General features: G+C 43.0%; 1 protein-coding gene and 4 non-coding genes across 5 annotated transcripts; 3 read left to right on the top strand and 2 right to left on the bottom strand.

Moving 5' to 3' along the window:
• Window positions 1-1,924: 1,924 nt before the first annotated feature.
• Window positions 1,925-8,333, bottom strand: Prss16 (serine protease 16). The gene is made up of 12 exons (XM_090356471.1): window positions 8,177-8,333; window positions 7,936-8,102; window positions 7,022-7,121; window positions 6,760-6,889; window positions 5,236-5,359; window positions 4,936-5,013; window positions 4,786-4,833; window positions 4,081-4,359; window positions 3,216-3,357; window positions 2,328-2,507; window positions 2,104-2,249; window positions 1,925-1,993 (listed from the first exon to the last, which is right to left on the bottom strand). The coding sequence occupies exons 1-12, from the start codon at window positions 8,331-8,333 to the stop codon at window positions 1,925-1,927; spliced, it is 1,620 nt and encodes a 539-aa protein (XP_090212597.1).
• A 1,998-nt stretch (window positions 8,334-10,331) lies between these two features.
• Window positions 10,332-10,405, top strand: Trnai-aau (transfer RNA isoleucine (anticodon AAU)). The gene has a single exon. It is a non-coding gene; the product is annotated as a tRNA-Ile (tRNA).
• Window positions 10,406-13,719: 3,314 nt separating this feature from the next.
• Trnav-aac (transfer RNA valine (anticodon AAC)) lies at window positions 13,720-13,792 on the bottom strand. Its single transcript has one exon. It is a non-coding gene; the product is annotated as a tRNA-Val (tRNA).
• Window positions 13,793-14,500: 708 nt separating this feature from the next.
• Trnav-cac (transfer RNA valine (anticodon CAC)) lies at window positions 14,501-14,573 on the top strand. The gene has a single exon. It is a non-coding gene; the product is annotated as a tRNA-Val (tRNA).
• A 5,116-nt stretch (window positions 14,574-19,689) lies between these two features.
• On the top strand, window positions 19,690-19,763 carry Trnai-aau (transfer RNA isoleucine (anticodon AAU)). Its single transcript has one exon. It is a non-coding gene; the product is annotated as a tRNA-Ile (tRNA).
• Window positions 19,764-20,388: the final 625 nt, after the last annotated feature.

Consider the following 20,388-nt stretch of genomic DNA (forward strand, 5'->3'; position numbering starts at 1 on the left):
ACCAAGCACGGGAAACCACCGACTGTGCAGCGTGGGGCCCGGACTCCCCTCTGCTCTTAGGGGATAATCAGAAGGCCAGCTTTTGCCCGCGGTCTGCGAAAATCGCACACTCTGAAATGATTGTGGCGGGATTCTAAAGGACGGTGGAGGGCCGAAGGTCTTGGGAACTGTCTTATTTAGTCAGAATCAAGACCCCCTCGATCAATGCCAAGAAGAGTACCCTGAGAGAGGGCGCCGTTTGAGTAGACCAGGGGACATGGGCATCATGAAGTTGGGTCTCCAGGAGGAGATGAGAAAGACATCTGGCTCTGCCAGGTACATAACAGCCTGTGTTTTTTTTTCATTTGCCATGGAACTAGAACGTAAAACGTTCTCAAGATGGCTAGAGTTGGCCGAGTCACTGCAGACAGGAGAAATATTAACTCAGAAAGTATCTTTAATTTTCCTTTAAAGGGAGCACTTGCTCTCTCCCTCCCCCCCCCCCCTCTCTCTCTCTTCCAACAGAAACATTTACAAAAAAAAGTTTCCGGTTTCCACTGGAAAAAAATGTCGATTTATGTCCTTAGCCTGTTTGTCAGTGGGGTTATTATTCTTTTTTGCTCATGATTTCCTAATATAAAGTCCTTATCAGATCTGCAGTTTGCAAATATTCTCTTCCAGCTCACTCTGTTTCCTTAGCTGTGAAGTTTTTCCACTGCCGTAGTTTCATTTTTATTTTTTTGCTTTTGTTACACAAGCTTTTATATATCCAAAACATCACCAAGGCTGACAACACAGAGCTTTTCCTTAAAACCACTGTGAGAAAATGCCCCACCCAAGTGAGCCCTCAAGTAGAATAGTGAAGATATTTCCACAGCCTCCCCTGTCCAAGCTGAACCTCTGTCCCCATAGAATGACTGGGATGTAAGAGTAACCACAAACAAGATTTTGCCATTGGTTTGCAACATTCCTTCCTAAAAGGTCCTTAGTAGGCAAAAGCTTTTAAACTTGCTGTTTATTTTTTGTATGCCCCCAAGTTGTGATATTAGAGCTTTATCCAGTTTCTTCATTTTTTTTTTGCAAGTGAATATACAGGTTGCTGTTATCATGCCAGAGTCTGTTTCCACTACACCAGTTTTGCTATTCTTGATCTTATGTAAGTGAAAATATATACTTTCTGGACTATTAAACAATATCCATTTTTCCTTTCAAAATAATAGTTTGGAAATTAATCTGATTTTTCCATAAAAATGGTTCATTTTTTGTTACTGCTAAGTAGTACTTTATTTTATTATACAATAATTCTACAATTTATTTTTTCCATTTATCTTCTTAGCAGATATTAGTGTTGTTTCCAATGTTTTTGGCTATTCTGAATAAAGCTGTTGCAAATTTTAAATACATATCAGGAATAGAAGATTTTATTTCTTCTGGGAAAATGTCTAAGAAAAGTAGGTATAATATAGTGGGTAATTTTCTAGAATGATTTTTATGATTTTACATTTAATGGTATGTTCTACATCCTCACCATTTGAATATGTCAGAAGGTTTTATGTGCTTGCAGTTCATTTGTGCCCAAAGTAATTTTTCATGTAGTTCTAATTCATGTTTTTCTAATGTCTAAACAGGCTTGGCAAATTTTTAATGTGTTTATTAGTTACTCATTCCTATTTCTTAAATTGAACTTATTTAAGTGCTTTGCTCATTGTTACTACCTTGTCTTCTTTATTATTGAAAGAGACTTAAAAAGACAGTAAAAAAAGAAAGGGTAAGCAAGACAGTGAAATGGCAAGACAGGGTACAAGTCTGAATTCTCCCTCTATACATACACACACGTACACAGAACCAACGCTGACTCCCAGCTCCTGGGAACATCTTCCTCCAAACCAAGCTGTTTACTTTTGTTCCGAGAAGAGGCCATTTAGGAAGTGGGGAGGGAGTGCTCTCACACCTCCCCCCTCACCTGCCTTTCCTTAGCCTGGCTGAGCCAGGCCTGCAGCTGGTGGATGATTCTCTGTGAAAAGGTGAGAATTCTGAAAGTTAAGACTCTAGCACTGGGAGAAGGTGGGAACATACATAAGCATGCAAATGAAACCACATAGTATCCAGAACTTTTTCACTTACCTGGCGCCCTAAGCGAAGGCTGGGAGAATCTGAAGACCTCTCAGGTGCCATGTCCAAACAGTGAGAGGCATTAGGGATGAGAAGGGCTAACTCTGAGGGTCCTAAAACCCGTGTTACACTTAGTACATGCCAAGGATCTGTTTCCCCTGGAAAGAAAGAAGAGGATCGAGTGGTGAACTAGAGGTAAGGTAAGCTTAAGAGCCAGGTTTTGAAAGCATGCTTACCATTAACAAATAGCACTTGGGTGGCACCTGGGGTCTGACCGCCATAATAGGAATTTGTCTGAGCCACCGCCTGGGCTACAGATGAGGCTGAGAGCCCAAATACTTGTTCACATAGCTCTAGTTCAGAAGGCAGTGCTGGGAGCTGAGAGAAAGGACATCCAGGGTGCTCGCAGGTAACATCTATGCAAAGAGATAGTTGTCAGCTTGAAGAATCCATATGGCCAGCCCACGCATCCCTTTAACAATCTTCCAAATGCTGATGCCACTCAATAAGCTTACAGTTTTCTTAAAGAGACCCACGTATTCCCAAATAGTGACATCCCAGAGTGATGAGGGATGTAATAAAAAAGGATCAGGAAGCAGAGGTCCCAGAAGATCATGTGATGGGCTCATTCTTGGGACACAATAAGTCATGAGTTTTTGAGAAGGATCTCTGCTGATACGATGTAGAATTTGGACTGTGGAAATGAAGTGCAATCCTGGAAAAGAGGGAGGGTGCCAGAGTAGTAATCCAGGAAGGAGTGGATGGGAACTTCACTAGGACACAGCGGGAGGGAGGGTTTTAAGGCGCAGAGTGGGCAGAACTAAGTTATTGTGAGACCATCTGGGTAATAGGAAAGAGGCATCTAAAACAAGCTTCTGATTTCTAGCCTGGTGAGAAGGGAGAGTGGAGATATCTCAGGGATAGGGACCCAGAGGAAGTGCAAATTGAAGTGTGAGCATGAGAAGGGATGTGTGGGTCACTGGTATGGCTGTCTTCTTTTTCCAGCCTAGCATCTGTGGGCTACATACATAAGGAGGTGGGTAGGTAGGCTGTCTGTGTAAAATGACTTCTTTGAACATAGCACAACAAATGTTTTAGGGGTCAGAGTTAGGCCAATCACTCACAGAAGCCAAACTCAGTACATGTCTGGTACAACCACTGCCTTTCACCCACGCCAGATACTTGGGGTTCTGTAGCTCTTAGCTGTGCCACCGTCTCTGATCGAGGAAAGCTTAAACACTTCTGGCCCAGACCGTGCAAGACAATCTAAGAGACAATATGCACATAATATAGATAAATACATCTTCTTCCTTTAGCAAGCCCTGAACCTTAGAGGCCTTTGTTGAGTCCACAGGTCAGACGTCAGAAGGAGAAAGGTGAATGAGCTTCTTCTAGCTGTGGGAATCAGTGGACAGAGGGGTACTTCAAGGGGTGTCTAGAACTCGATGACTGTGATCTTACCACCTGTGAGACCTTAGCAAGTGAAAATCATTTACATGATTGTTTGGTTTTCATACCTGAGGACAACAGTAGCACCTGTCTCCAGAGAAATCAACGAAATAACTAGGAGAGACACTTGGTCCAGAGAATGTGGGAAGAGTGACAGCTGGATTCTAATTGTAGACTCAAACATCGGGGCAAGTCTGTTTCCGGGGCTATATTGTTATTGTCTTTCCCCCACATTCCCTCTGTCAACACTCATTGAACACTTACTATGTGCTTAGAAAAGAAGATGGATCGAGATAGATAAAATAATCCCCATAGTGCTTGCCACAGTCCCAGCTGTCTCTTACAATCCCTTTTTTCACCTTCTGAACCTCAGCCCGGGGAGGTGTGCACCCCATTTCACAAAATAGAAAACGGAGGAGCGGGAGAGGGTTTGTCCATTGCCTAAATTCGCACAGTGGAGATGGAGCAAGCATCCTTGTCCACTAACTCCGCGGGGTGTGCGTGTGTGCGTGCGTGTGCGTGTGTGTGTGTGTGACTTACCTGCACTGCCCCTCGAAGTCCCCGGTAAGGCGTGGGGTGACTGTGGTCTCGAAGGAGTGCGCAGAGCTGTCGCACGCTTAGAGGTGCTCCCGCCTGCCCGTCGTATTGCACGGTGCCTCCAACCAGAGCCTGCAGCGCCCCCAGCAGCTCGGCCTGGTCTTCCCGGCTGCCCAGGGGTCCGCAGACCCCCAGCTCCGCCCCCAGCGCCCGCTGAGCCGCTCCGCCCGCGCGCAGCCGCCGTTCCACCTCGGTGAAGGCTGCGGCCACCGCCGCTGCGCACTACCCGGAGCGAGAGACAGAGACGGCGTCGGCGGGTCCCGGTCCTTCGCTTCCCAAGACCGGCGCCCTCCTGGGGGTCCCCACTTCTGAGCTGCAGGATCCCGCGGAGAGGCTGGGATCCGGGGTCTTCCTCGCCCCCCGTAGGCCTCGCGCCCTCCGATTTCTCCCCTCCCCGGCCTTTTTGGCAACCCGCCCCACACTGACCCTCCCCAAGACTCGCTCTCTCTCCGCCCCTCCCTGTTGGGGGACGCTCTTTTGCTTTGCCTCCTCCTCTTCATCGCAAAAGTAGTGCAAAATGAGCAACTTCCATCTCTCAGACTTCTGCCTGCCTTGAAGGTTCTTCCCGGCCCCTCCCCCCCCCCCCCCAGTTTCTCAAATCATTTTTCCCTGATCGCCCCACCTCCCGACCTAGGTTAAGCTTCCTACCTCCAGAGACCCTCCGATTGCTGTATTCTTTAAGCTTCTGGACACCACCTGTAGTCAGGCCATGGGAGATCCATCAGGGAAGTGGGGGGGGGAGGGTACTCCCCATACTGGCACCCTTCTTTTCCCGCACCCGCAGCTAATTATCCTTACATTATTATATTCCGAGAAATCCAACACGGCCCGCACCGGAGCAGAGGAGGCGACCGCAGCGAAAATGAGATGGGGGAACTAAGGAGAGGAGAGGTTGTCAGTCCAGGAGCAGAGGTTCCGGGACCAAGGTCATTCACTCTAGTGCTCTGGAGTCGTTGCAAAGACAGCTTGTGGATAGCTCTTCGGGTATAGGTAGGGGAGGGTGTACCCATTAACTGAGGCTGGGACCCCAGAGTCTGACTATCCACACCCCCCCCATCCCCTGAACACTTCCAACCCACTCAGAAGAGTTCCAGAGACCTTCAGCCGGGTCCACGCCGCCAAAGAACCGGCATAGGAGCCTCCAAAACAGATCCAGGGACTGGAGGAGGAGATGTTGAAAAGGCGGGAGAAGGCCTGGTGGGCAGAGACCACGTCAGCCAACCTGGGGTCAAAGGCAAGACTCCATCAGTTCTCTTTGCTGCCAGTTCCTTAAGATTTCACCACACTGTACAGGCTGGGGAACTGACACCCAGAGACGTGAATGGACAGCCAAAAGCCAGGCTCTTTCCCCAGGGCACATTTCTGAGGGCTCTCCATTGCCAGATACATTTCCCAAACTGCTTGTGCCTAGGCCAAGAGATGTGGGATTTCTGCTCTGGAAATCCTCCACCCTCCTTCTCTTCTGTTTGAGGTAAGAAAGGAAAAACGTCCAAGGCAGTTTCGATGAAGACTTGACACATAGGGAGGAGACAGATGCAACCAAGGAAGGTTATCAAAAGGAAAAGTGTCATAAACTGAATGGTTATAATGCATTGGGGATGGGGGTACCATTCTTATCTTTCCCCCAACTCCCCCCCCCCAAAGGAAAGCATTATTGGGAGGCTTCTAAGATTCTCTTTTTTCTTTCCATGAACTTCCTTTCTCAATCATTCTGAAATGATTTACAGTTAGTGCCATCTTGTTGCAGCTAGAAGCCAGGTTAGCTTGTCAGAAATGCTGAGATACAGAGAGACAGATGTCAGCACAGACAGAGGAAGTCAAGAATGAGATAAGCAGAGATTAAAACAGACACCAAATAGGAGAGGGATAATTAAGTCCAGTAGAGAACAATAAAGCTGGTGAAAGAAACAATAAAGTAAATGAAAGAAAACTAGCTGGGAAGAACTGGCAGGAATTGATAATACAAGTTGGATACACAGAAGATGATGAGGGAGTCATACAAATACTTTGAGGCAGGCAACTTCTTGCCAACGGAGAAGTTTCCAAGTCTCAAGATAGGATTCACCTGTCTAGAGAGCAGCAAGGACCTAGGAGTTTAGAGTTAACTGAGGATGAATCCTTGCTAACTGGGGTACCTTGTAGCCACTATTCAGGCTTACTTTGCTCTAAATAATATGTGAGAGATGAGGGTTTTGAGCTAGGGCAGGGATGTTTTGTGCTCTAACAAGATCACTTTAGTTTGCACTTTGAAGTCAAGGCCAGACATGGAGAAGGGTTTAAGAGGCTGTGTCTAATTTAAATCCAGGTTAGAAATGTTGTCTGAAACAGTAGGCCACAGAGAGGCTGTAGCCTACTTTAGGCAATGAGATAAAGAGTAGAGGGGAAAAGAAAACAGAATCAGAGAAACACTAAGACACTATGAAAGACAGGAATTAAAAAAATGGGGAACTGGTGGTTGACACTGGACACTGGGAGAGAGAGAGAGAGAGAGAGAGAGAGAGAGAGAGAGAGAGAGAGAGAGAGAGAGAGAGAGAGAGAGAGAGAGAGAGACACATGATACAGAGATATCAAGACATAAATATTCCCAATTCTATCATCTCCATTTTCCCTCTTCCAACTCACGCGTGACGGCTGGATAAGTAGCGAAGCTGGGACATACTAAGGCCTCCAGTAGGTATGCTAAGACCATAAAATCTGTGTTCCAGGCTTATCACCAGAGCTCCCAAGGCAGGAGCCAGGGCTGCAGGATGCCCTGACAAGAACACATAGTGGAGAATGAGATGTGAGCTGAATATAAGACCCTTGCACTTCTCAGGTCTCACAACATTGCTCTATACCATTCTTCCTGGCCCTCACCACATCTTTGCCTGGTTTTGCCTCTTACCTGTCATTACTGAGCCTGGTCCAAGGCTGCCCTCTCCCCCTAGATGCAGAAATACAGGTCCATCCTGGCCATTCCTGTGTTGATCATTCACCCAGTAACGCTAAGAGGTGGGATGAGGGTGAAGAAATGACATGTTGAGACTCCTGTCTTATTCATTATTCTTCATTGTTCCAGATTTTCTCTTTAAGGTATCTTTCCTTAGTTATATCTATAATGGGCTTGTTTATTTGTGTGTTCATTCTCTCCTGCTTATGTCCCCCATATAAAATGCAAAAGCTAAAAAAACCGGGTATTTTTTGGTCTGCATTTTCATTCTTCTGTCCTTAGGACTGAGAGGAATGCTTGGCATCGGTAGGCATTTGCAATTTTTTAAAGGTGATAATTATAGAAGGTGGAATGTGGCTGAATTAGGAATAGTAAGATGAGTTTCGGTAATTATATAGGGAGAAACTTTAGAAAAACTTAAGCGATTTCTTTTCTTTCTTTTTCCCTTTTTTTGAAAAATCTGTTATGAGACAGGTCTCAGTTTGTAAACTGATTTCTGCTACAAATTGAGACTGTGATGGGTTTTATGTGCAATCTGAAGAAGAGGGAAAAGAGGACATTGAAGGGCAGTCAGAGAACAAGAGTGCGTGAGAGAAGAGAGCGTGAAGGACAAAAACAAGTGTGACACTGAGGAGAGATGGGGGAAATTAAGGACAAATTAAAAAATGGAGGGGATACACGGAAGGGCTATAAGAAGAGACTGACAGCAGCCATAGCCTAAGATGCCAGGGAAGAAGTCCCCTACAGTGTAGAGTAGCATGGGAAAAAGAGAATATGGTATAGACTGGGAGAAAAGGCTCAGTCTAAAGGACAGAGTGGGAAGACTGCGGAATGGCAGAGAAGGTAGTAGACTCCTTTCCTAGCCTTACCTGCAGGAAGGAGCGCGTGTCAGATGCATTGAAGGGGTCCAGTGGCTGCTCTAGCCACCCTACTTTTGCCATGGCTGCAGTACCTAGGCTCCCTCCTAGGCCTGGGTTCAGGCTGGAGTTCTCCTGAAGCCTCTGGATGTGTTCTCCCAGGCGCCTTAGGAGCAAAGCTGTTGGACATGGAGGATAGGGAGTCAGACTAGGTCTCTTAGAACCCCATATTCAATCACCAACCCCCTTTTACCTGGAAATGAGAGTCCCCAGAGGGAAACCAGGAGCAAAGGACCCAGCCCTAGGGCAGTTCTACTGGCCATGCTATCCAGTGCTCTGCGCAGGAGTTCCAAGGGCTCTAGACTGCTTGATTCAGCGAGGACCCAGCCAGGACTGCTTGAGTCAGTCATGGCCCCAAGATCCTGGCTTTAAATCCATTGTTTTTCACCAGAAGCTCAGGTTTCATCAGAAGTTTCAAGGGCCTCTCCTGGAGGACAAGCGTCTACAGGAATCGTTAAAGCGAAACGGGGAAGCCAGAGTTTGTACGTTGGGGTCTGCTGATCCGACATGTGAATGCTCTGGACTTTCACCTTCCTCAGCCTCTCAGTCTCCTCTTCCTGTGTTCCAGAACTGTTTAAAAAGGACAAACAAGGCTCGGTACTGGTGGCTCATGCCTGTAATCTTAGCTACTTAGGAGGCTAAGATGTGAGGATCAGGATTGGAGGCCAGACAGGGCAGTAACACCTATGAGACTTCTCTCTCTCTCTCTCTCTCTCTCTCTCTCTCTCTCTCTCTCTCTCTCTCTCTCTCTCTCTCTCACACACACACACACACACACACACACCTAACAAACAAACAACAAAATAAACAGGACAATAAAGCTGGACACACATGGCTCACACCTGTAATCCTAGCTACTCAAGAGGCTGAGAACTGAGGATTACAGTTTAAAAAACACCAAGTAATGGCCATATCCAATATGGAAAGATTCTCAATTCTTAGCCACAAGTAAAATATAAATATAAATAAATAAAAATATAAACAAAAACTTTGAGATGCCTCTTCATACTTGGAAGAATGGCTTGCACAAAGAGGGCAGTGCAAGCACTGGGATTATAAAATGGAGCTGCCATTTTAGAAAACTCTTGAACTTTTTAAAGCTAAAGTTGGTTGCAATTTACTATACATTTTATCCTTTTTCTTTTTCATGGAAGAGGCAAAGTCTCTCTATGTTGCCCAGAGCTTGAAAATTACAGGAACCTCTCTGAGTGTGGACCTGAGTTGTAGCAAGTAGTTTGGCATCATCGGTAAATATGGAAGCGGCTAGGGTGTTTCTCTCTAGAAGATGGTGAAGAAAATTGAAATCAGCCAGCCTATAAAGTACACTTGCTCCTTCTGTGGCAAGACCAAGGTGAAGAGAGAGGTGAGCTATGGGCATCGGGAATTATGGGTTCTGCACGTAAACAGTGACTGGTGGCGCCTATGAACAGAGCCTGAAAATCTAAGGAGCTCTGGGGCCATTCTAGAAGCGGTCGGGATCCCTTTTCCTGCTGGAAATGGCCTTCGCCTCGGCCGTCGCTAAACTCGAGTTGAACTAATTGTGGATTTCCTGGGAAATTGTTCAGAAACTCAGAGTTGCCTGTCCCAGAACTTTTGCGAGATCTATAGAGGTCAGACCTGTCTGCTCTAATACCCGAGTCATCCTGGTTGTCGCATGTCTTTTCTGAATTTGATAAATGCCCTGGGCACAGCAAGGGATTCTCTGGAGCAGGAAAGAAAGGTTCCTTTTTCTCACCAAGCTCTCACATCATCACCAGTCGCCACCTAACACGAGGTGAATTGATTTCGGTTGGATACATTTTCTGTAAGGAGAAGAGAATATTAGGAATCTTGTTGCTCTTTCCCAGACCCCAAAAAAGATCTTTATTGTCCCCTTCCAAGACCAGATCTGCCAAAGGTCCCCTGATTTACTTTCCCTCTGGCGTGGGGATGAGCGTGACTCCAGCAACGAAATCCACCATCTGTACAAGGTCAGTGTCAGTCCATCTGGGCTCCAGTGAATGTCCTGTTTCTCCCTCTCCATCCTTCCCGAGGTCTATGGATCATCTGGTGTTCATTTTCGAAGGGAAACAGTTTCTTTTTGATAGGGTAGAGCTTTTGCTTTGAGTTTTTAGAGTTTTTTTCTTAGCGTTTTAGAGGGTAAAGGTTTTGCTTTGTCCTTCTAACTACAACTTGGTGGGAGGGAGGAAAGCGGGGAGTGGAAAACGAGGAGAAATTTAAAATCAGCATTACTCGGTTGTAGTCAAATCTAACTGGAAAAGGTCTCTTTGAGAAGGAGAAAAATTTTCTTTAAACACAAGAAGGTGAGGGAACTTTTCCAAAACCGAAAAAAACCACCTCCTGTGTCTGGCCGGTTAGCTCAGTTGGTTAGAGCGTGGTGCTAATAACGCCAAGGTCGCGGGTTCGATCCCCGTACGGGCCAGGGAGTACCTCCCCTTTTTCCTCATCAGTAAAAATGAATACTGCTAGCTTGCTAACACTATTGGTAAAAATGAATACTGCTAGCTTGCTAACACTATTGGTCCGTAAATGTAAAAGCCTGCCCTTGGGGTCTATCAACAATCAGGCTTCAGTCACATTACATATACAAGTGTCTTCCATGTATAATTAGAATTCAATTAATCTTCATTGTTACCACGTCATTTCCCTTTCCCTTTCTTTTCTGCACTATCTTGCTTCCACTAGAATTTCTGTCCATGGGGACAGTTTTCCTTCCTTCCTTCTCTTTCTTCTTTCCTTCTTTCGAATTATATTATTTCTGAATTTTCAGGTCTTAGAGAATTCTGACAAGAGCATTATGGTATGAAGATTATCAGTGCGTTTTCAAACACATGGGATTTAGTTTGATAAACAAATTAGTACATATAAGGAAAATATTTCTGTCAAGTTTGGCATTTATGGCAAGATGATGTGGCCATTATGTCTTACAGAATACACAAGACTTCAGATATGAAAAATAAGTGCCAAATACAATCTCAGCAGCAAATGAAATTTAGATGTCTCAGATTTGACAAAGGAATGTCTTCATGATTATGAAACTAATGCTGTTTTTTTTTAAAATACAAACCAAATTTCATTCAAAAGTATTTCTGACAAGTATAGACTCAGAACAGAGCTGATCCTGTTATTTTGGGGGAAAAGAAGGAGTCTAGAAAAGCAGTTCTGGACCTAGGCTATTTTCAGTGGATAAGTGGGTTAGTGTAATCTGTGGGAACCTTGATTAGAAACAGACTTCTCTGGCTTACCTGACTGACACTCTTAAGGTTTGATGCTCACTGAAATAAGTCCATCCTGATTGACTGAAGGGAATTAGGATCTTTGATAGATTAAATTAGTTCGAAACTGGTTCTGGTGGCTACAAAGTAATTTGTTTTCCTAGGTTTGTGATTTTGTGGTCAGAATATTTTGCTTTTGGCCTGGGAACATAGCTCATTTGTTGAGTGCTGACTCAAGATGTGCAAGACTATAAAATTAGTTTTGGCCTAAAAGTACAATCAAGTAATGATGTATTTTTTTAATGTTTAAGTAATATAATTTGAAACTTTGGCTTTATCTCTGAGTTTTTCCATATATTTTAGATACCTTGATTGACTTCCAGTCGTCAGTAATGCATTGAAGATCAGAAGTGGAGTTAAGCTGATATTTGGGATATGACCATGATTATGGATTTAGTGATGGTAAAATTAGGGTAAAAAAATCTGGAAAGTATATCAAGTACATACTGAGTGATAAAATCATTTTCATTTTGATCTTTCTATATCAAATGAACAGAAATAACTAGCTAGGTTCTGGTGTTTTACTGAATTTATGACTCTCATTATTTTCTCTTTCTTTACATTCTCCCTACTGTCTGTTGAAACATCTTTTCATTTATTTAGTTCTTTTATTTCTTTCATCAGAGTTTTACGGTTTTCTACTTATGGTTTATAGGAAAGTGACTGACCTTTGTAAAGTAGCCTTTTAACTTACAACTTTGCTACAAATGCTTATTCGTTTCAGGCTATTTCTTCTCTTCACTTGCTTTTTGCTGGACTTGTGTGCCACGACTGGCTTTGAACTATGATCCTCAGATCTCAGCATCCTGAGAGGCTAGGATCACAGGTATGTGCCACTGGTACCCGGATCCTAATTGTTTTAAGCTACTGAATTCAGATGGTTTGTAAAACAGTATCACTTTTCAGAAAACACAGGCACTTTCAAAGGGCATTTCATTAAAAAAAAAATAGTAGGCTAAAGATGCAGCAGCATCTATTAAATGCCATTAGTGACATAGAAATCTGGTGGATTGTCACATTTATTGTTCTATGATAGACTTATCAAAAGTCCTCCCATTATTTTAAGTTTTACTATAGCTACTTTAGAATGAGTCTTCTCGTATTCTCACCCTGAAAAGGAAACATAACCAACAAGAGACACATGCACTCAAAATCTATTGGTGACAGGTTTCAATTAGAACTTTGAAGATAATGTTTCAGGCTAGTTAAAGGAGTGTTACTCGGTTTTGTGAGTGAATTGCTAATAACTTAAAGGTATTTTTTTTTAAATACCTTTATGGAGTTCAGCATTTTGGTTTCCTTTCTGATTATTCCAAACTTTTTCCTGTAGGCAGTTTCCTAGGATTTTTGGCATCACATTTCACCGGCAAGATAAACAATGACCTATGTGAATGAATGATCAACTCCCTGAGATCTTGCCTTTCTTTACTTCTCAGACAGCGCATACATTATCCTTCTTAGAATATTCTTTTCTTGAACATCAAGACAATGCAGTTTTGTTTTGTTGCTGTGTTTTTTTAACCTCATGTGGATCCTCTTCAATATTCTTTTCTAGTCCCTTTTTTTTTTCTTTTTCTTTTTCTTTTGGTTGGCTGTGGGACTTCAACTCTGGGCCTGGACGCTGCCCCTGAGCTCTTCAGCTCAAGGGTACCACCCTACCACTTGAGCCACAGTGCCATCCATATCCGGTTTTCTGGAGATCAATTGGAGATAAGGGTCTCTCGGACTTTTTAGCACTGGGGCTGGCTTTCAACCATGATCCTCAGCTCTCAGCCTCCTGAATAGCTAGGATTACAGGCGTGAGCCAACTTGCCCAGGTTGTTTTTCTTTTTTTCTTTTTTTTTTTTTTTAATGAAAGAATTTCTCAGGGCTTGGTCCTTGGACTCCTTTCTGATGATTTTACTTATTCTTATGGCTTAAATACTGTCTACACCATTACCATTAGAAATTTGCATCTTCCTTCTAGACCACTCCATTAAACTCCAGGTTTGTGTACTCAACAAATTCCTCAGCATTGCACATATAGTAGTTGTTTCTATTATTCTTTGGATGGAAAACCCCGTTCTTCATCATTCTGCTCCATCCACTCTGTTCCCAACCTCTTATTGTATCCGTGTAAATTTTATCAGAACAAAAGGTAAAATGAAGAAGAAAAGGCCTACGAGTCTCCACTTGGAAGATCCCGTTCCTAGCTACATCTCTGCCTACTCTTAATCTTCACCAGCGTTGCAGTAGTTGTTAAGATCCCACTTGTGGCTTGCAAACTCTCACCTTCCTTCAGCCTTGGAGATTGTTTTTGCTCCTGGCAAGTGGACTGAACCCAAAGGTTAGGGAACTGCCAGGCGCAGCCTGAAGCAGCATGTAAGGAAGAGTTGAGCTTAGGAAGAGAAACACCCGTAATTGTATTTCCATCATATTTTAAATGGAAGATGTTTGCAGAATTTTCAAAAGCTAGTAACTATGTTTCCGCCCGGTTTCGAACCGGGGACCTTTCGCGTGTTAGGCGAACGTGATGACCACTACACTACGGAAACACCTAGAAACTGAATACCTTACATACTGTATTAGTTAAAAAAGAAACCAAACTAAGACTAAAAATGTAGTTATTCTCAGTAACTCCCCCCGCTTTCTTTTCTGAGTTGCAAGTAATTCCTCTATACTTTTCGATTGTTAAAATCAATTCAAAACCCAAGCAAATACTACTTTGCAGGAGTCCCGATTCCTTCTGGAAAATTCTATTTTCACATATTTCTTGGTATGTTTTATGCTCGTTTCTCTACTTGAGTGAGACACGCTGCCTCTTCATCTCTTGATGACTGAAAATTAGACTAGAAATCTGTTGAGTCTTTTATTTTTCTTAGTTCAGGCAACCTGTCAGGAGATTTTTTTTTTAATTGTTCTTATAAAGGTGATGTACAGAGGAATCACAATTACCTAAGTTAGGTAATGAGTGCATTGCTTTTTGGACAAGTCACCCCTTCTCTTGTTCTCTCCCAGTTTTTCCCTCCCGCCGGCACCCACGGTTGGGTAGATAATATATAGTGTTTAGTGAGTACCACTGTTGCATTTGTTCACCTTTTGTCTCTATTTCTCTGCTCCCTTTTTCCCTCCCAGAGACAGATAAAAGAACAAAAAACCCAAACGGAAACGGAAGCACATTTTGTGGAGTCAGGGGACGTGAGGCTCAAGGGGATCGAAGTCGGCTTTCTCAGTGAAGCATGCCCAATGGCTAGCACGCAGTTGTTTCCGTAGTGTAGTGGTTATCACGTTCGCCTCACACGCGAAAGGTCCCCGGTTCGAAACCGGGCGGAAACAAGTTGGCTTTTTGGCTTTGGATAAGTTCTTACTGTTTACATTTGCAAAAGGTAAGACAACAAATAGTTAACATTTGCTCTGCGCTTGTGAACAACTGGTTTTCGTAAGAGGCTCTCGAGTCATCCCGTTGGTTGCATTTCCTGCTCTGAAACAGAAACACCTGTTTTCCCCTCCTCCCACAGCCTCCAGTGGGCTTCTTCTTCTAAGTCCCGGCGGTCCTGGGACACTGTATCCAACCCAAGAGACTAGTTACAGTGAGACCAGCTGATCGTTTGGCAACTGAATTTCTACAAGACAACGACTCCAACTTGGAAAAGTGGCGAAAGCTAACCAGAATATCAACTGCCGTCCCAAATCGAGCATTTGTCAGATTAATATTACTAGCCAGCTCAATCAAGTGGTCACAGACCCTTCCACCATGCAGGTAGGGCTTGGTTGTGGGACTTTGTTCCATCACATAGGAAGAGAGTAGTAAAGGCTCCAGGCCCGGCAGGGCGGGCTGGGCGCGGCCGGGCTGATTCTTGTTGTTGGCCTTCTGAATGCCAGCTACTGATTGGCATCTACACTGGCTTAGTGCCCCCCTTTCCTGGATCACTCTCAGAGGTGACAAAGCCCAGCGCGGGGGAGATGCGCATGTGAGAATCCATCTCTATTACAGGACATCAGGCGTTACCCCACACAGCAGCTTTCAGGCTGTGACTTGTCCTAAATGACTCCATTTGTAAAATAATTAGAGCACAGCTCATTGACTGGGTTGGCTGTGCTAATATCTTATTTCACCACCTAAAATGACTCTTGGAGTCTGCAGTAACTCTTTGCCTTCTGTGAGGCCTCTTTGACCCCATCCCATGGCCAGCTCTAGGCTTTTCTTGGTTTTCTGATGTATGTGTATATGTGTAGACACACAGGTCACATACAAATAAAACATAAGCACACCCATCACTACTTTGAAAAGATAGAATATGGAATACGAAGAAGAAAGATACTGAGAGAAATAAGAGTGAAAAGAGTGGTTGAGCTCAAAACTAAATGGAAGCCAATCAGGAAAAGGAATGACTATTAATGTCACATCCATAAATCCACCTACCAACAGTTCCTAATGTTAAAAGATAAAATGAGGCATGTTAACATTTTAAAGATTTTATTTGAGCAGACAGCCATTCACCAGGTGGGTAACATCTTTCTTGAGAGGGAAAATCCCCCCAAAGAAAACCTTCAATGACATATTTATGCAAGTAAGACAAAGAAAACATTTAACTAAGTACCTAGTTAGAAGTTTGTTGGACTCTGGTTGAACTTAATTCCAGTAAACTGAATTTAGTTTGTGTAAACTTAATACACTGCTTCCAGTGAGCTGTGGTTTATTTAGGAATTCTAGGCACTGGAGTATCTCAGCTTAAAGGTGTATCAATTAATAACCACCCCACCATCCCCCCAACAAAGGAAAAAGTAAGCCTTACAAAACAACAACAAAACAGATAAAACAAAACTATGAAGACAAAGAGGGAGTCAGACATCTAAAAAGAATTAAAGTTTAAAAAAATCTAAATAAAGCTTGGTAATGGTGGCTCACTCCTGTAATCCTAGCTACTCAGGAGGCTCAGCTCTGAGGATCACAGTTTGAAGACAGCTTCAGCAAGAAAGTCTGGGAGACTTATCTCCAGTTTACCACCAGAAAACCAGAAGTAGCACTGCGGCTCGAAGTGGAAGATTCTAGCCTCAAGCAAAAATGCTCAGGGACACCCAAGCCCTGAGTTCAAGTACCCCTACAAAAGAAAACAAAACAAAAGCTAAGGAAACAAAAAATCTAAATAAAGAATAGTCAGCTAAGGAAATGTAAGACACTGTGAATTTTCTTGGATGTCTAGCCAGTTTGCCTTTTTCTCTTTCCAACTCTCAGCCTTCTTGTGTTTATTTTATATAAATATAGGTGACACAGATAATGTAAGATACTTTTTCTTATATAACTTTTGAGAATGGAAAAAATTAAGAAATTCAGCTATATTGACTAAGCAGCTAAAGATGCTGCTATTTGTTCTTTTTTAAAAAAATTTAAAGTTTCCCAAGCTTTATTACCAAGATGCAATTTGTTCTTTGTTCCCTCTCTGATAATAGGATTATAATTCTTTCAGATAAATGTTGTTTGTCTAGGGCACTGACAGATAATAAAGAATTGAATATTTAATTTAGTTTTTTGCCAGTCTTGGGGCTTGAACTCCAGGCCTGAGCACTGTCCTTGGGCTTTCTCAAGGCTAGCATTTTACCACTTGAGCCACAGTACCACTTCTGGCTTGTTCTGTGTACGTGGTATGGAGGAATGAAACCTAGGGCTTCATGCATGCTAGGCAAGCACTCTACAACTAGGTCACACTCTTGGCCTCTGAATACTTTATTTTTATACTAATAATTTCTTATATATTAGTGTAATTTCTTATACAATTTCAAATATAGACATAATTTCTTACATCTTTTTACATACTTTCTTACATAACCATGCACACATAGGGTGTAATAAATATATATAGTAAATATGTAATCAATAATAACCACTAAATATCTTCATGTCCACCATCAAGTGTAAGAAATAGAGTATTATCTGCATTTTAGAAGAACATCTATATCCCTTTCAGGTAATTATTATTCTACATTTTGTTTGTCATTTTTTATAGCTTTACAACATATGCACATACTGTAAATGAAATATAGATTTATATAGGGTTTTACATTTTATGTAAATGATACAATGTAAAAAATGGTTATTTATAGAACATGAACACATCTAAAGGGCTACTTGGGAATAGAAGGGAAGAGTACAAGGGGAAAAGAAAGATAGAGGGTGAATAATTTTGAAATACACTGCCACTATATGTGAAGGCAACATTTGAAAAGCTGTTGGTCACAGTGGGTGTTGGCAAGGTGGAGAAAGAAAAACAGGCTCTCTGGGGCACTAGAGGGACGAGGCAGGGCTAACACAGTGTATAAAGACTCATGAATATGGTGGAAGTAGATTGTTTGCATGTAAGAAAACAGGATAATAAAGCCTGTTGAAATTGTTTTAGGAAGGGTGAGAGGAAGAATGATAGGGTGAGACTGACTAGGAAACATTGTAAATATGAGTGGAAAGTCACAACAAAACCTTCTGTAATTGTGCATACATAGTGTAAGTAACATATGCTAATAAAATAGTTTACTGTTAGTATTAGTAGTAATTAAATTTTGTTGTGACAGAACTGGGTTTGAACTCAGGCCTTGCTCTTGCTTTTGTCAGACCTTCTACTGTATGAGTCACACCTACTGCCTGTTAGTAGTGATGGTAAGTTTGATTTTGGCTGGCTCATGCTTGCTTTCATTGGATATATAGAAATCTATGTAAATATAGATCTTTAAAACATTCTTATAATATAAATGCTAATATATCACATTATAATGCACATAACATGTACGTTATGTAAAAACTTCATTTCAGTTTGCTACTAACATATTCATAGAAAACAATAAATACAAGAATGAAAATATAATTGAGCATTTTAGGAAGACAGAGTAGATGTACTTATCTGCATGCTTTTGGTAAGTAAAATAAACTACCTTGGCATAGTATATGAGATCAATACAAAAAGCCCGAGAGTTGGAGAGAAAAATACAGACTGGCTAGGACCCTTGGGATCCAAGAAATGACACGGTGACAGATTCGTCTGGCTTTCTTTTTGCCTCATGTAACCTAGGCTTGAAGCTAATAAAAAGCAATGGGTATGTGGAGAAGAGAAATATTTGTTTCCTGCTACCTTTCTAGGTTCTTTGGCTAGTGTACAAATGGATATGAAACAGATGAACATTTTAAATACACATACACACAGTAGGTGTGTTAGCCAGCTTCCTATCACTCGAACAAATGCCTAAGACAATCAACTCAAAAAGAGAAAGATTCATTTTGCCTCACAGTTCGGGAGATTTTCCGTTGATGACTGGGTTTGGGATGTGGTGGGAGAAAGTCACTTTCCTTAGGGAGTGAAAGACGGGAAGAAAAAGGCCCAGCGCCCCTAGTCCCAGGGACCGGTCTCCAGGCCCTGGGAAAGGTCCAGCCACCTCTCCACGGCACCGCGTGGAACCCAGGAGCCAAGCTGCAGCTAAAAGTCAGTCTGGAACAATTTTGCTGCCAAAACCGAGAGAGGAGGGCCGGGAGGGAGAAGGCAATCTTTTTAATATTACAGAGATACACACTCATGCTTAGAAAGTTGTTATTAAGTTCAGATGAAACAACAACAACAAAGTAGAGAAGCAGCAAAGGAATCCATGAAGGGCAAGCAGATCAGGACTTGGCCCCGAGCAGAGAGACAGCAGCGCATTTAACCTTTCCTAACTTGGGCTCGGGCTCTTCCGTCTCCTTCGGATATCAGCATTTTCCTCGGTTTCAGGAGACAGATGACCCGGACTCGGTTGGTCTTCGGTTTTGGATGTCTGATTCTCTTCTGGAATGGTAAGAGGCTCAGCCAAGGGCCGCTCCGGGCCTTCCCCTCGGCGGGCCTCGGCGGCACTCGGGCGCCACCTAGCGCCCCGGAGCGGAACTGCAACTCAGAGCCCAATTTTCGAAATGAGTTGCAGGCTTCCTCCCAGTCGCTGCCAGTTTAGTGGTGATGGCCGTAGAAACCGCCGAGAGAAGGGGCCGGTCCCTGGACTCCGGGAAGAGCAGCCCTGCCGGGATGGGCTCCAGGAGCGGAGCCGAGCGGAGTCCACGCCCGGTGCGCCGGAGATCAGTCCTCCGAGCCCCAGGGGACTGGCTCCTAGAACGCCTCGTCGCCTCCGGTTTGCTCCGGCTTTCTTCCCGTAGGAGGGGGTCGGCTCCAGAACACTGATCTGAGTTGTTTGCTTGTTTATTTATTTTATTTATTTATTTATTTGGGGGGGAGGATCAAAAGTAGCAGTTTGAGAGAAACAACCATTTTCCTAGAAAAGAAACAGGTTTTATTTGTGTGTATGTGTGGAGGGGGGGGTTGAAAGTTGGTTTTTTCCTTTTCTGTTTTCTTTCCTAAAAAACATTTTTTATAAAGAAAAAAAAAATTAGGCATTAATTACATATCTCTTTAAAGTAGACAAGAAAAAAGTACAAGTAGGCAGATGTGGCCGGTTAGCTCAGTTGGTTAGAGCGTGGTGCTAATAACGCCAAGGTCGCGGGTTCGATCCCCGTACGGGCCACTAGTTTCTTTTTTCCATCCGTACTAATTTACATTCCGTGCAAACTGATGGCTTCCAAATACAGAGGGTTATCCATCTAATTAGAACCCTATTTGCATTCTCTTAGAAATGATTTCCAAGTTAAAAAAAAAAGGTTTTGGAAAAAAACCCCAGCTAACTTTTAAAGAAAAAAATGAACTATGGTGGGGCCTTGTGTGTTTAAGGAAGGGAAAAACAGGGAGAATGAATGGATTTCATTATTTTGAGGCAAGAACGTCAAGGCAAAACTTTTGAAATATTTGAAGCATTTGAAAGACAGCATTCTTTGTGCTGGTTGATTGTTCAGATGAGTAGAGCATGTGGGCAGCTTTCTGGCATGTTCGGCTCTCATACAAGGTCTTGGAGCCAAAGTTCACTGCGCTCCAGACCTATAAACACAAATATTCCATAGAAAATGGATGAATGGTTCACCTTTCAGGTTATAGCAGAATGACATCTTCCACTTTACTGTTACTTGGTCATTTAGAATTTGGCTAAATTTGTTTTGAACAAGTATAAAAGCATTGGGTTTGGAATTTGGATGATGAAAAATGGGGGCATGCTGGAAGAATAGAAAAGCAAGAGTCTTTAGAATAATACTTTGGGG

This window comes from Megascapheus bottae, chromosome 22, assembly GCF_031878675.1.
Source record: "Megascapheus bottae isolate mThoBot1 chromosome 22, mThoBot2.hap1, whole genome shotgun sequence".
NCBI lineage: Eukaryota > Metazoa > Chordata > Mammalia > Rodentia > Geomyidae > Megascapheus > Megascapheus bottae.

Excerpts from the sequence above, each read along its gene's own strand:
- Prss16 (XM_090356471.1), bottom strand. The coding sequence starts at position 8,333 with ATGACTGACTCAAGCAGTCCTGGCTGGGTCCTCGCTGAATCAAGCAGT. Across the intron at positions 4,360-4,785 it reads CAATCGGAGGGTCTCTGGAG|TGCGCAGCGGCGGTGGCCGC; the intron begins GTAGGAAGCTTA and ends CGCTCCGGGTAG. Across the intron at positions 1,994-2,103 it reads GCCTTCGCTTAGGGCGCCAG|AGAATCATCCACCAGCTGCA; the intron begins GTAAGTGAAAAA and ends ACCTTTTCACAG.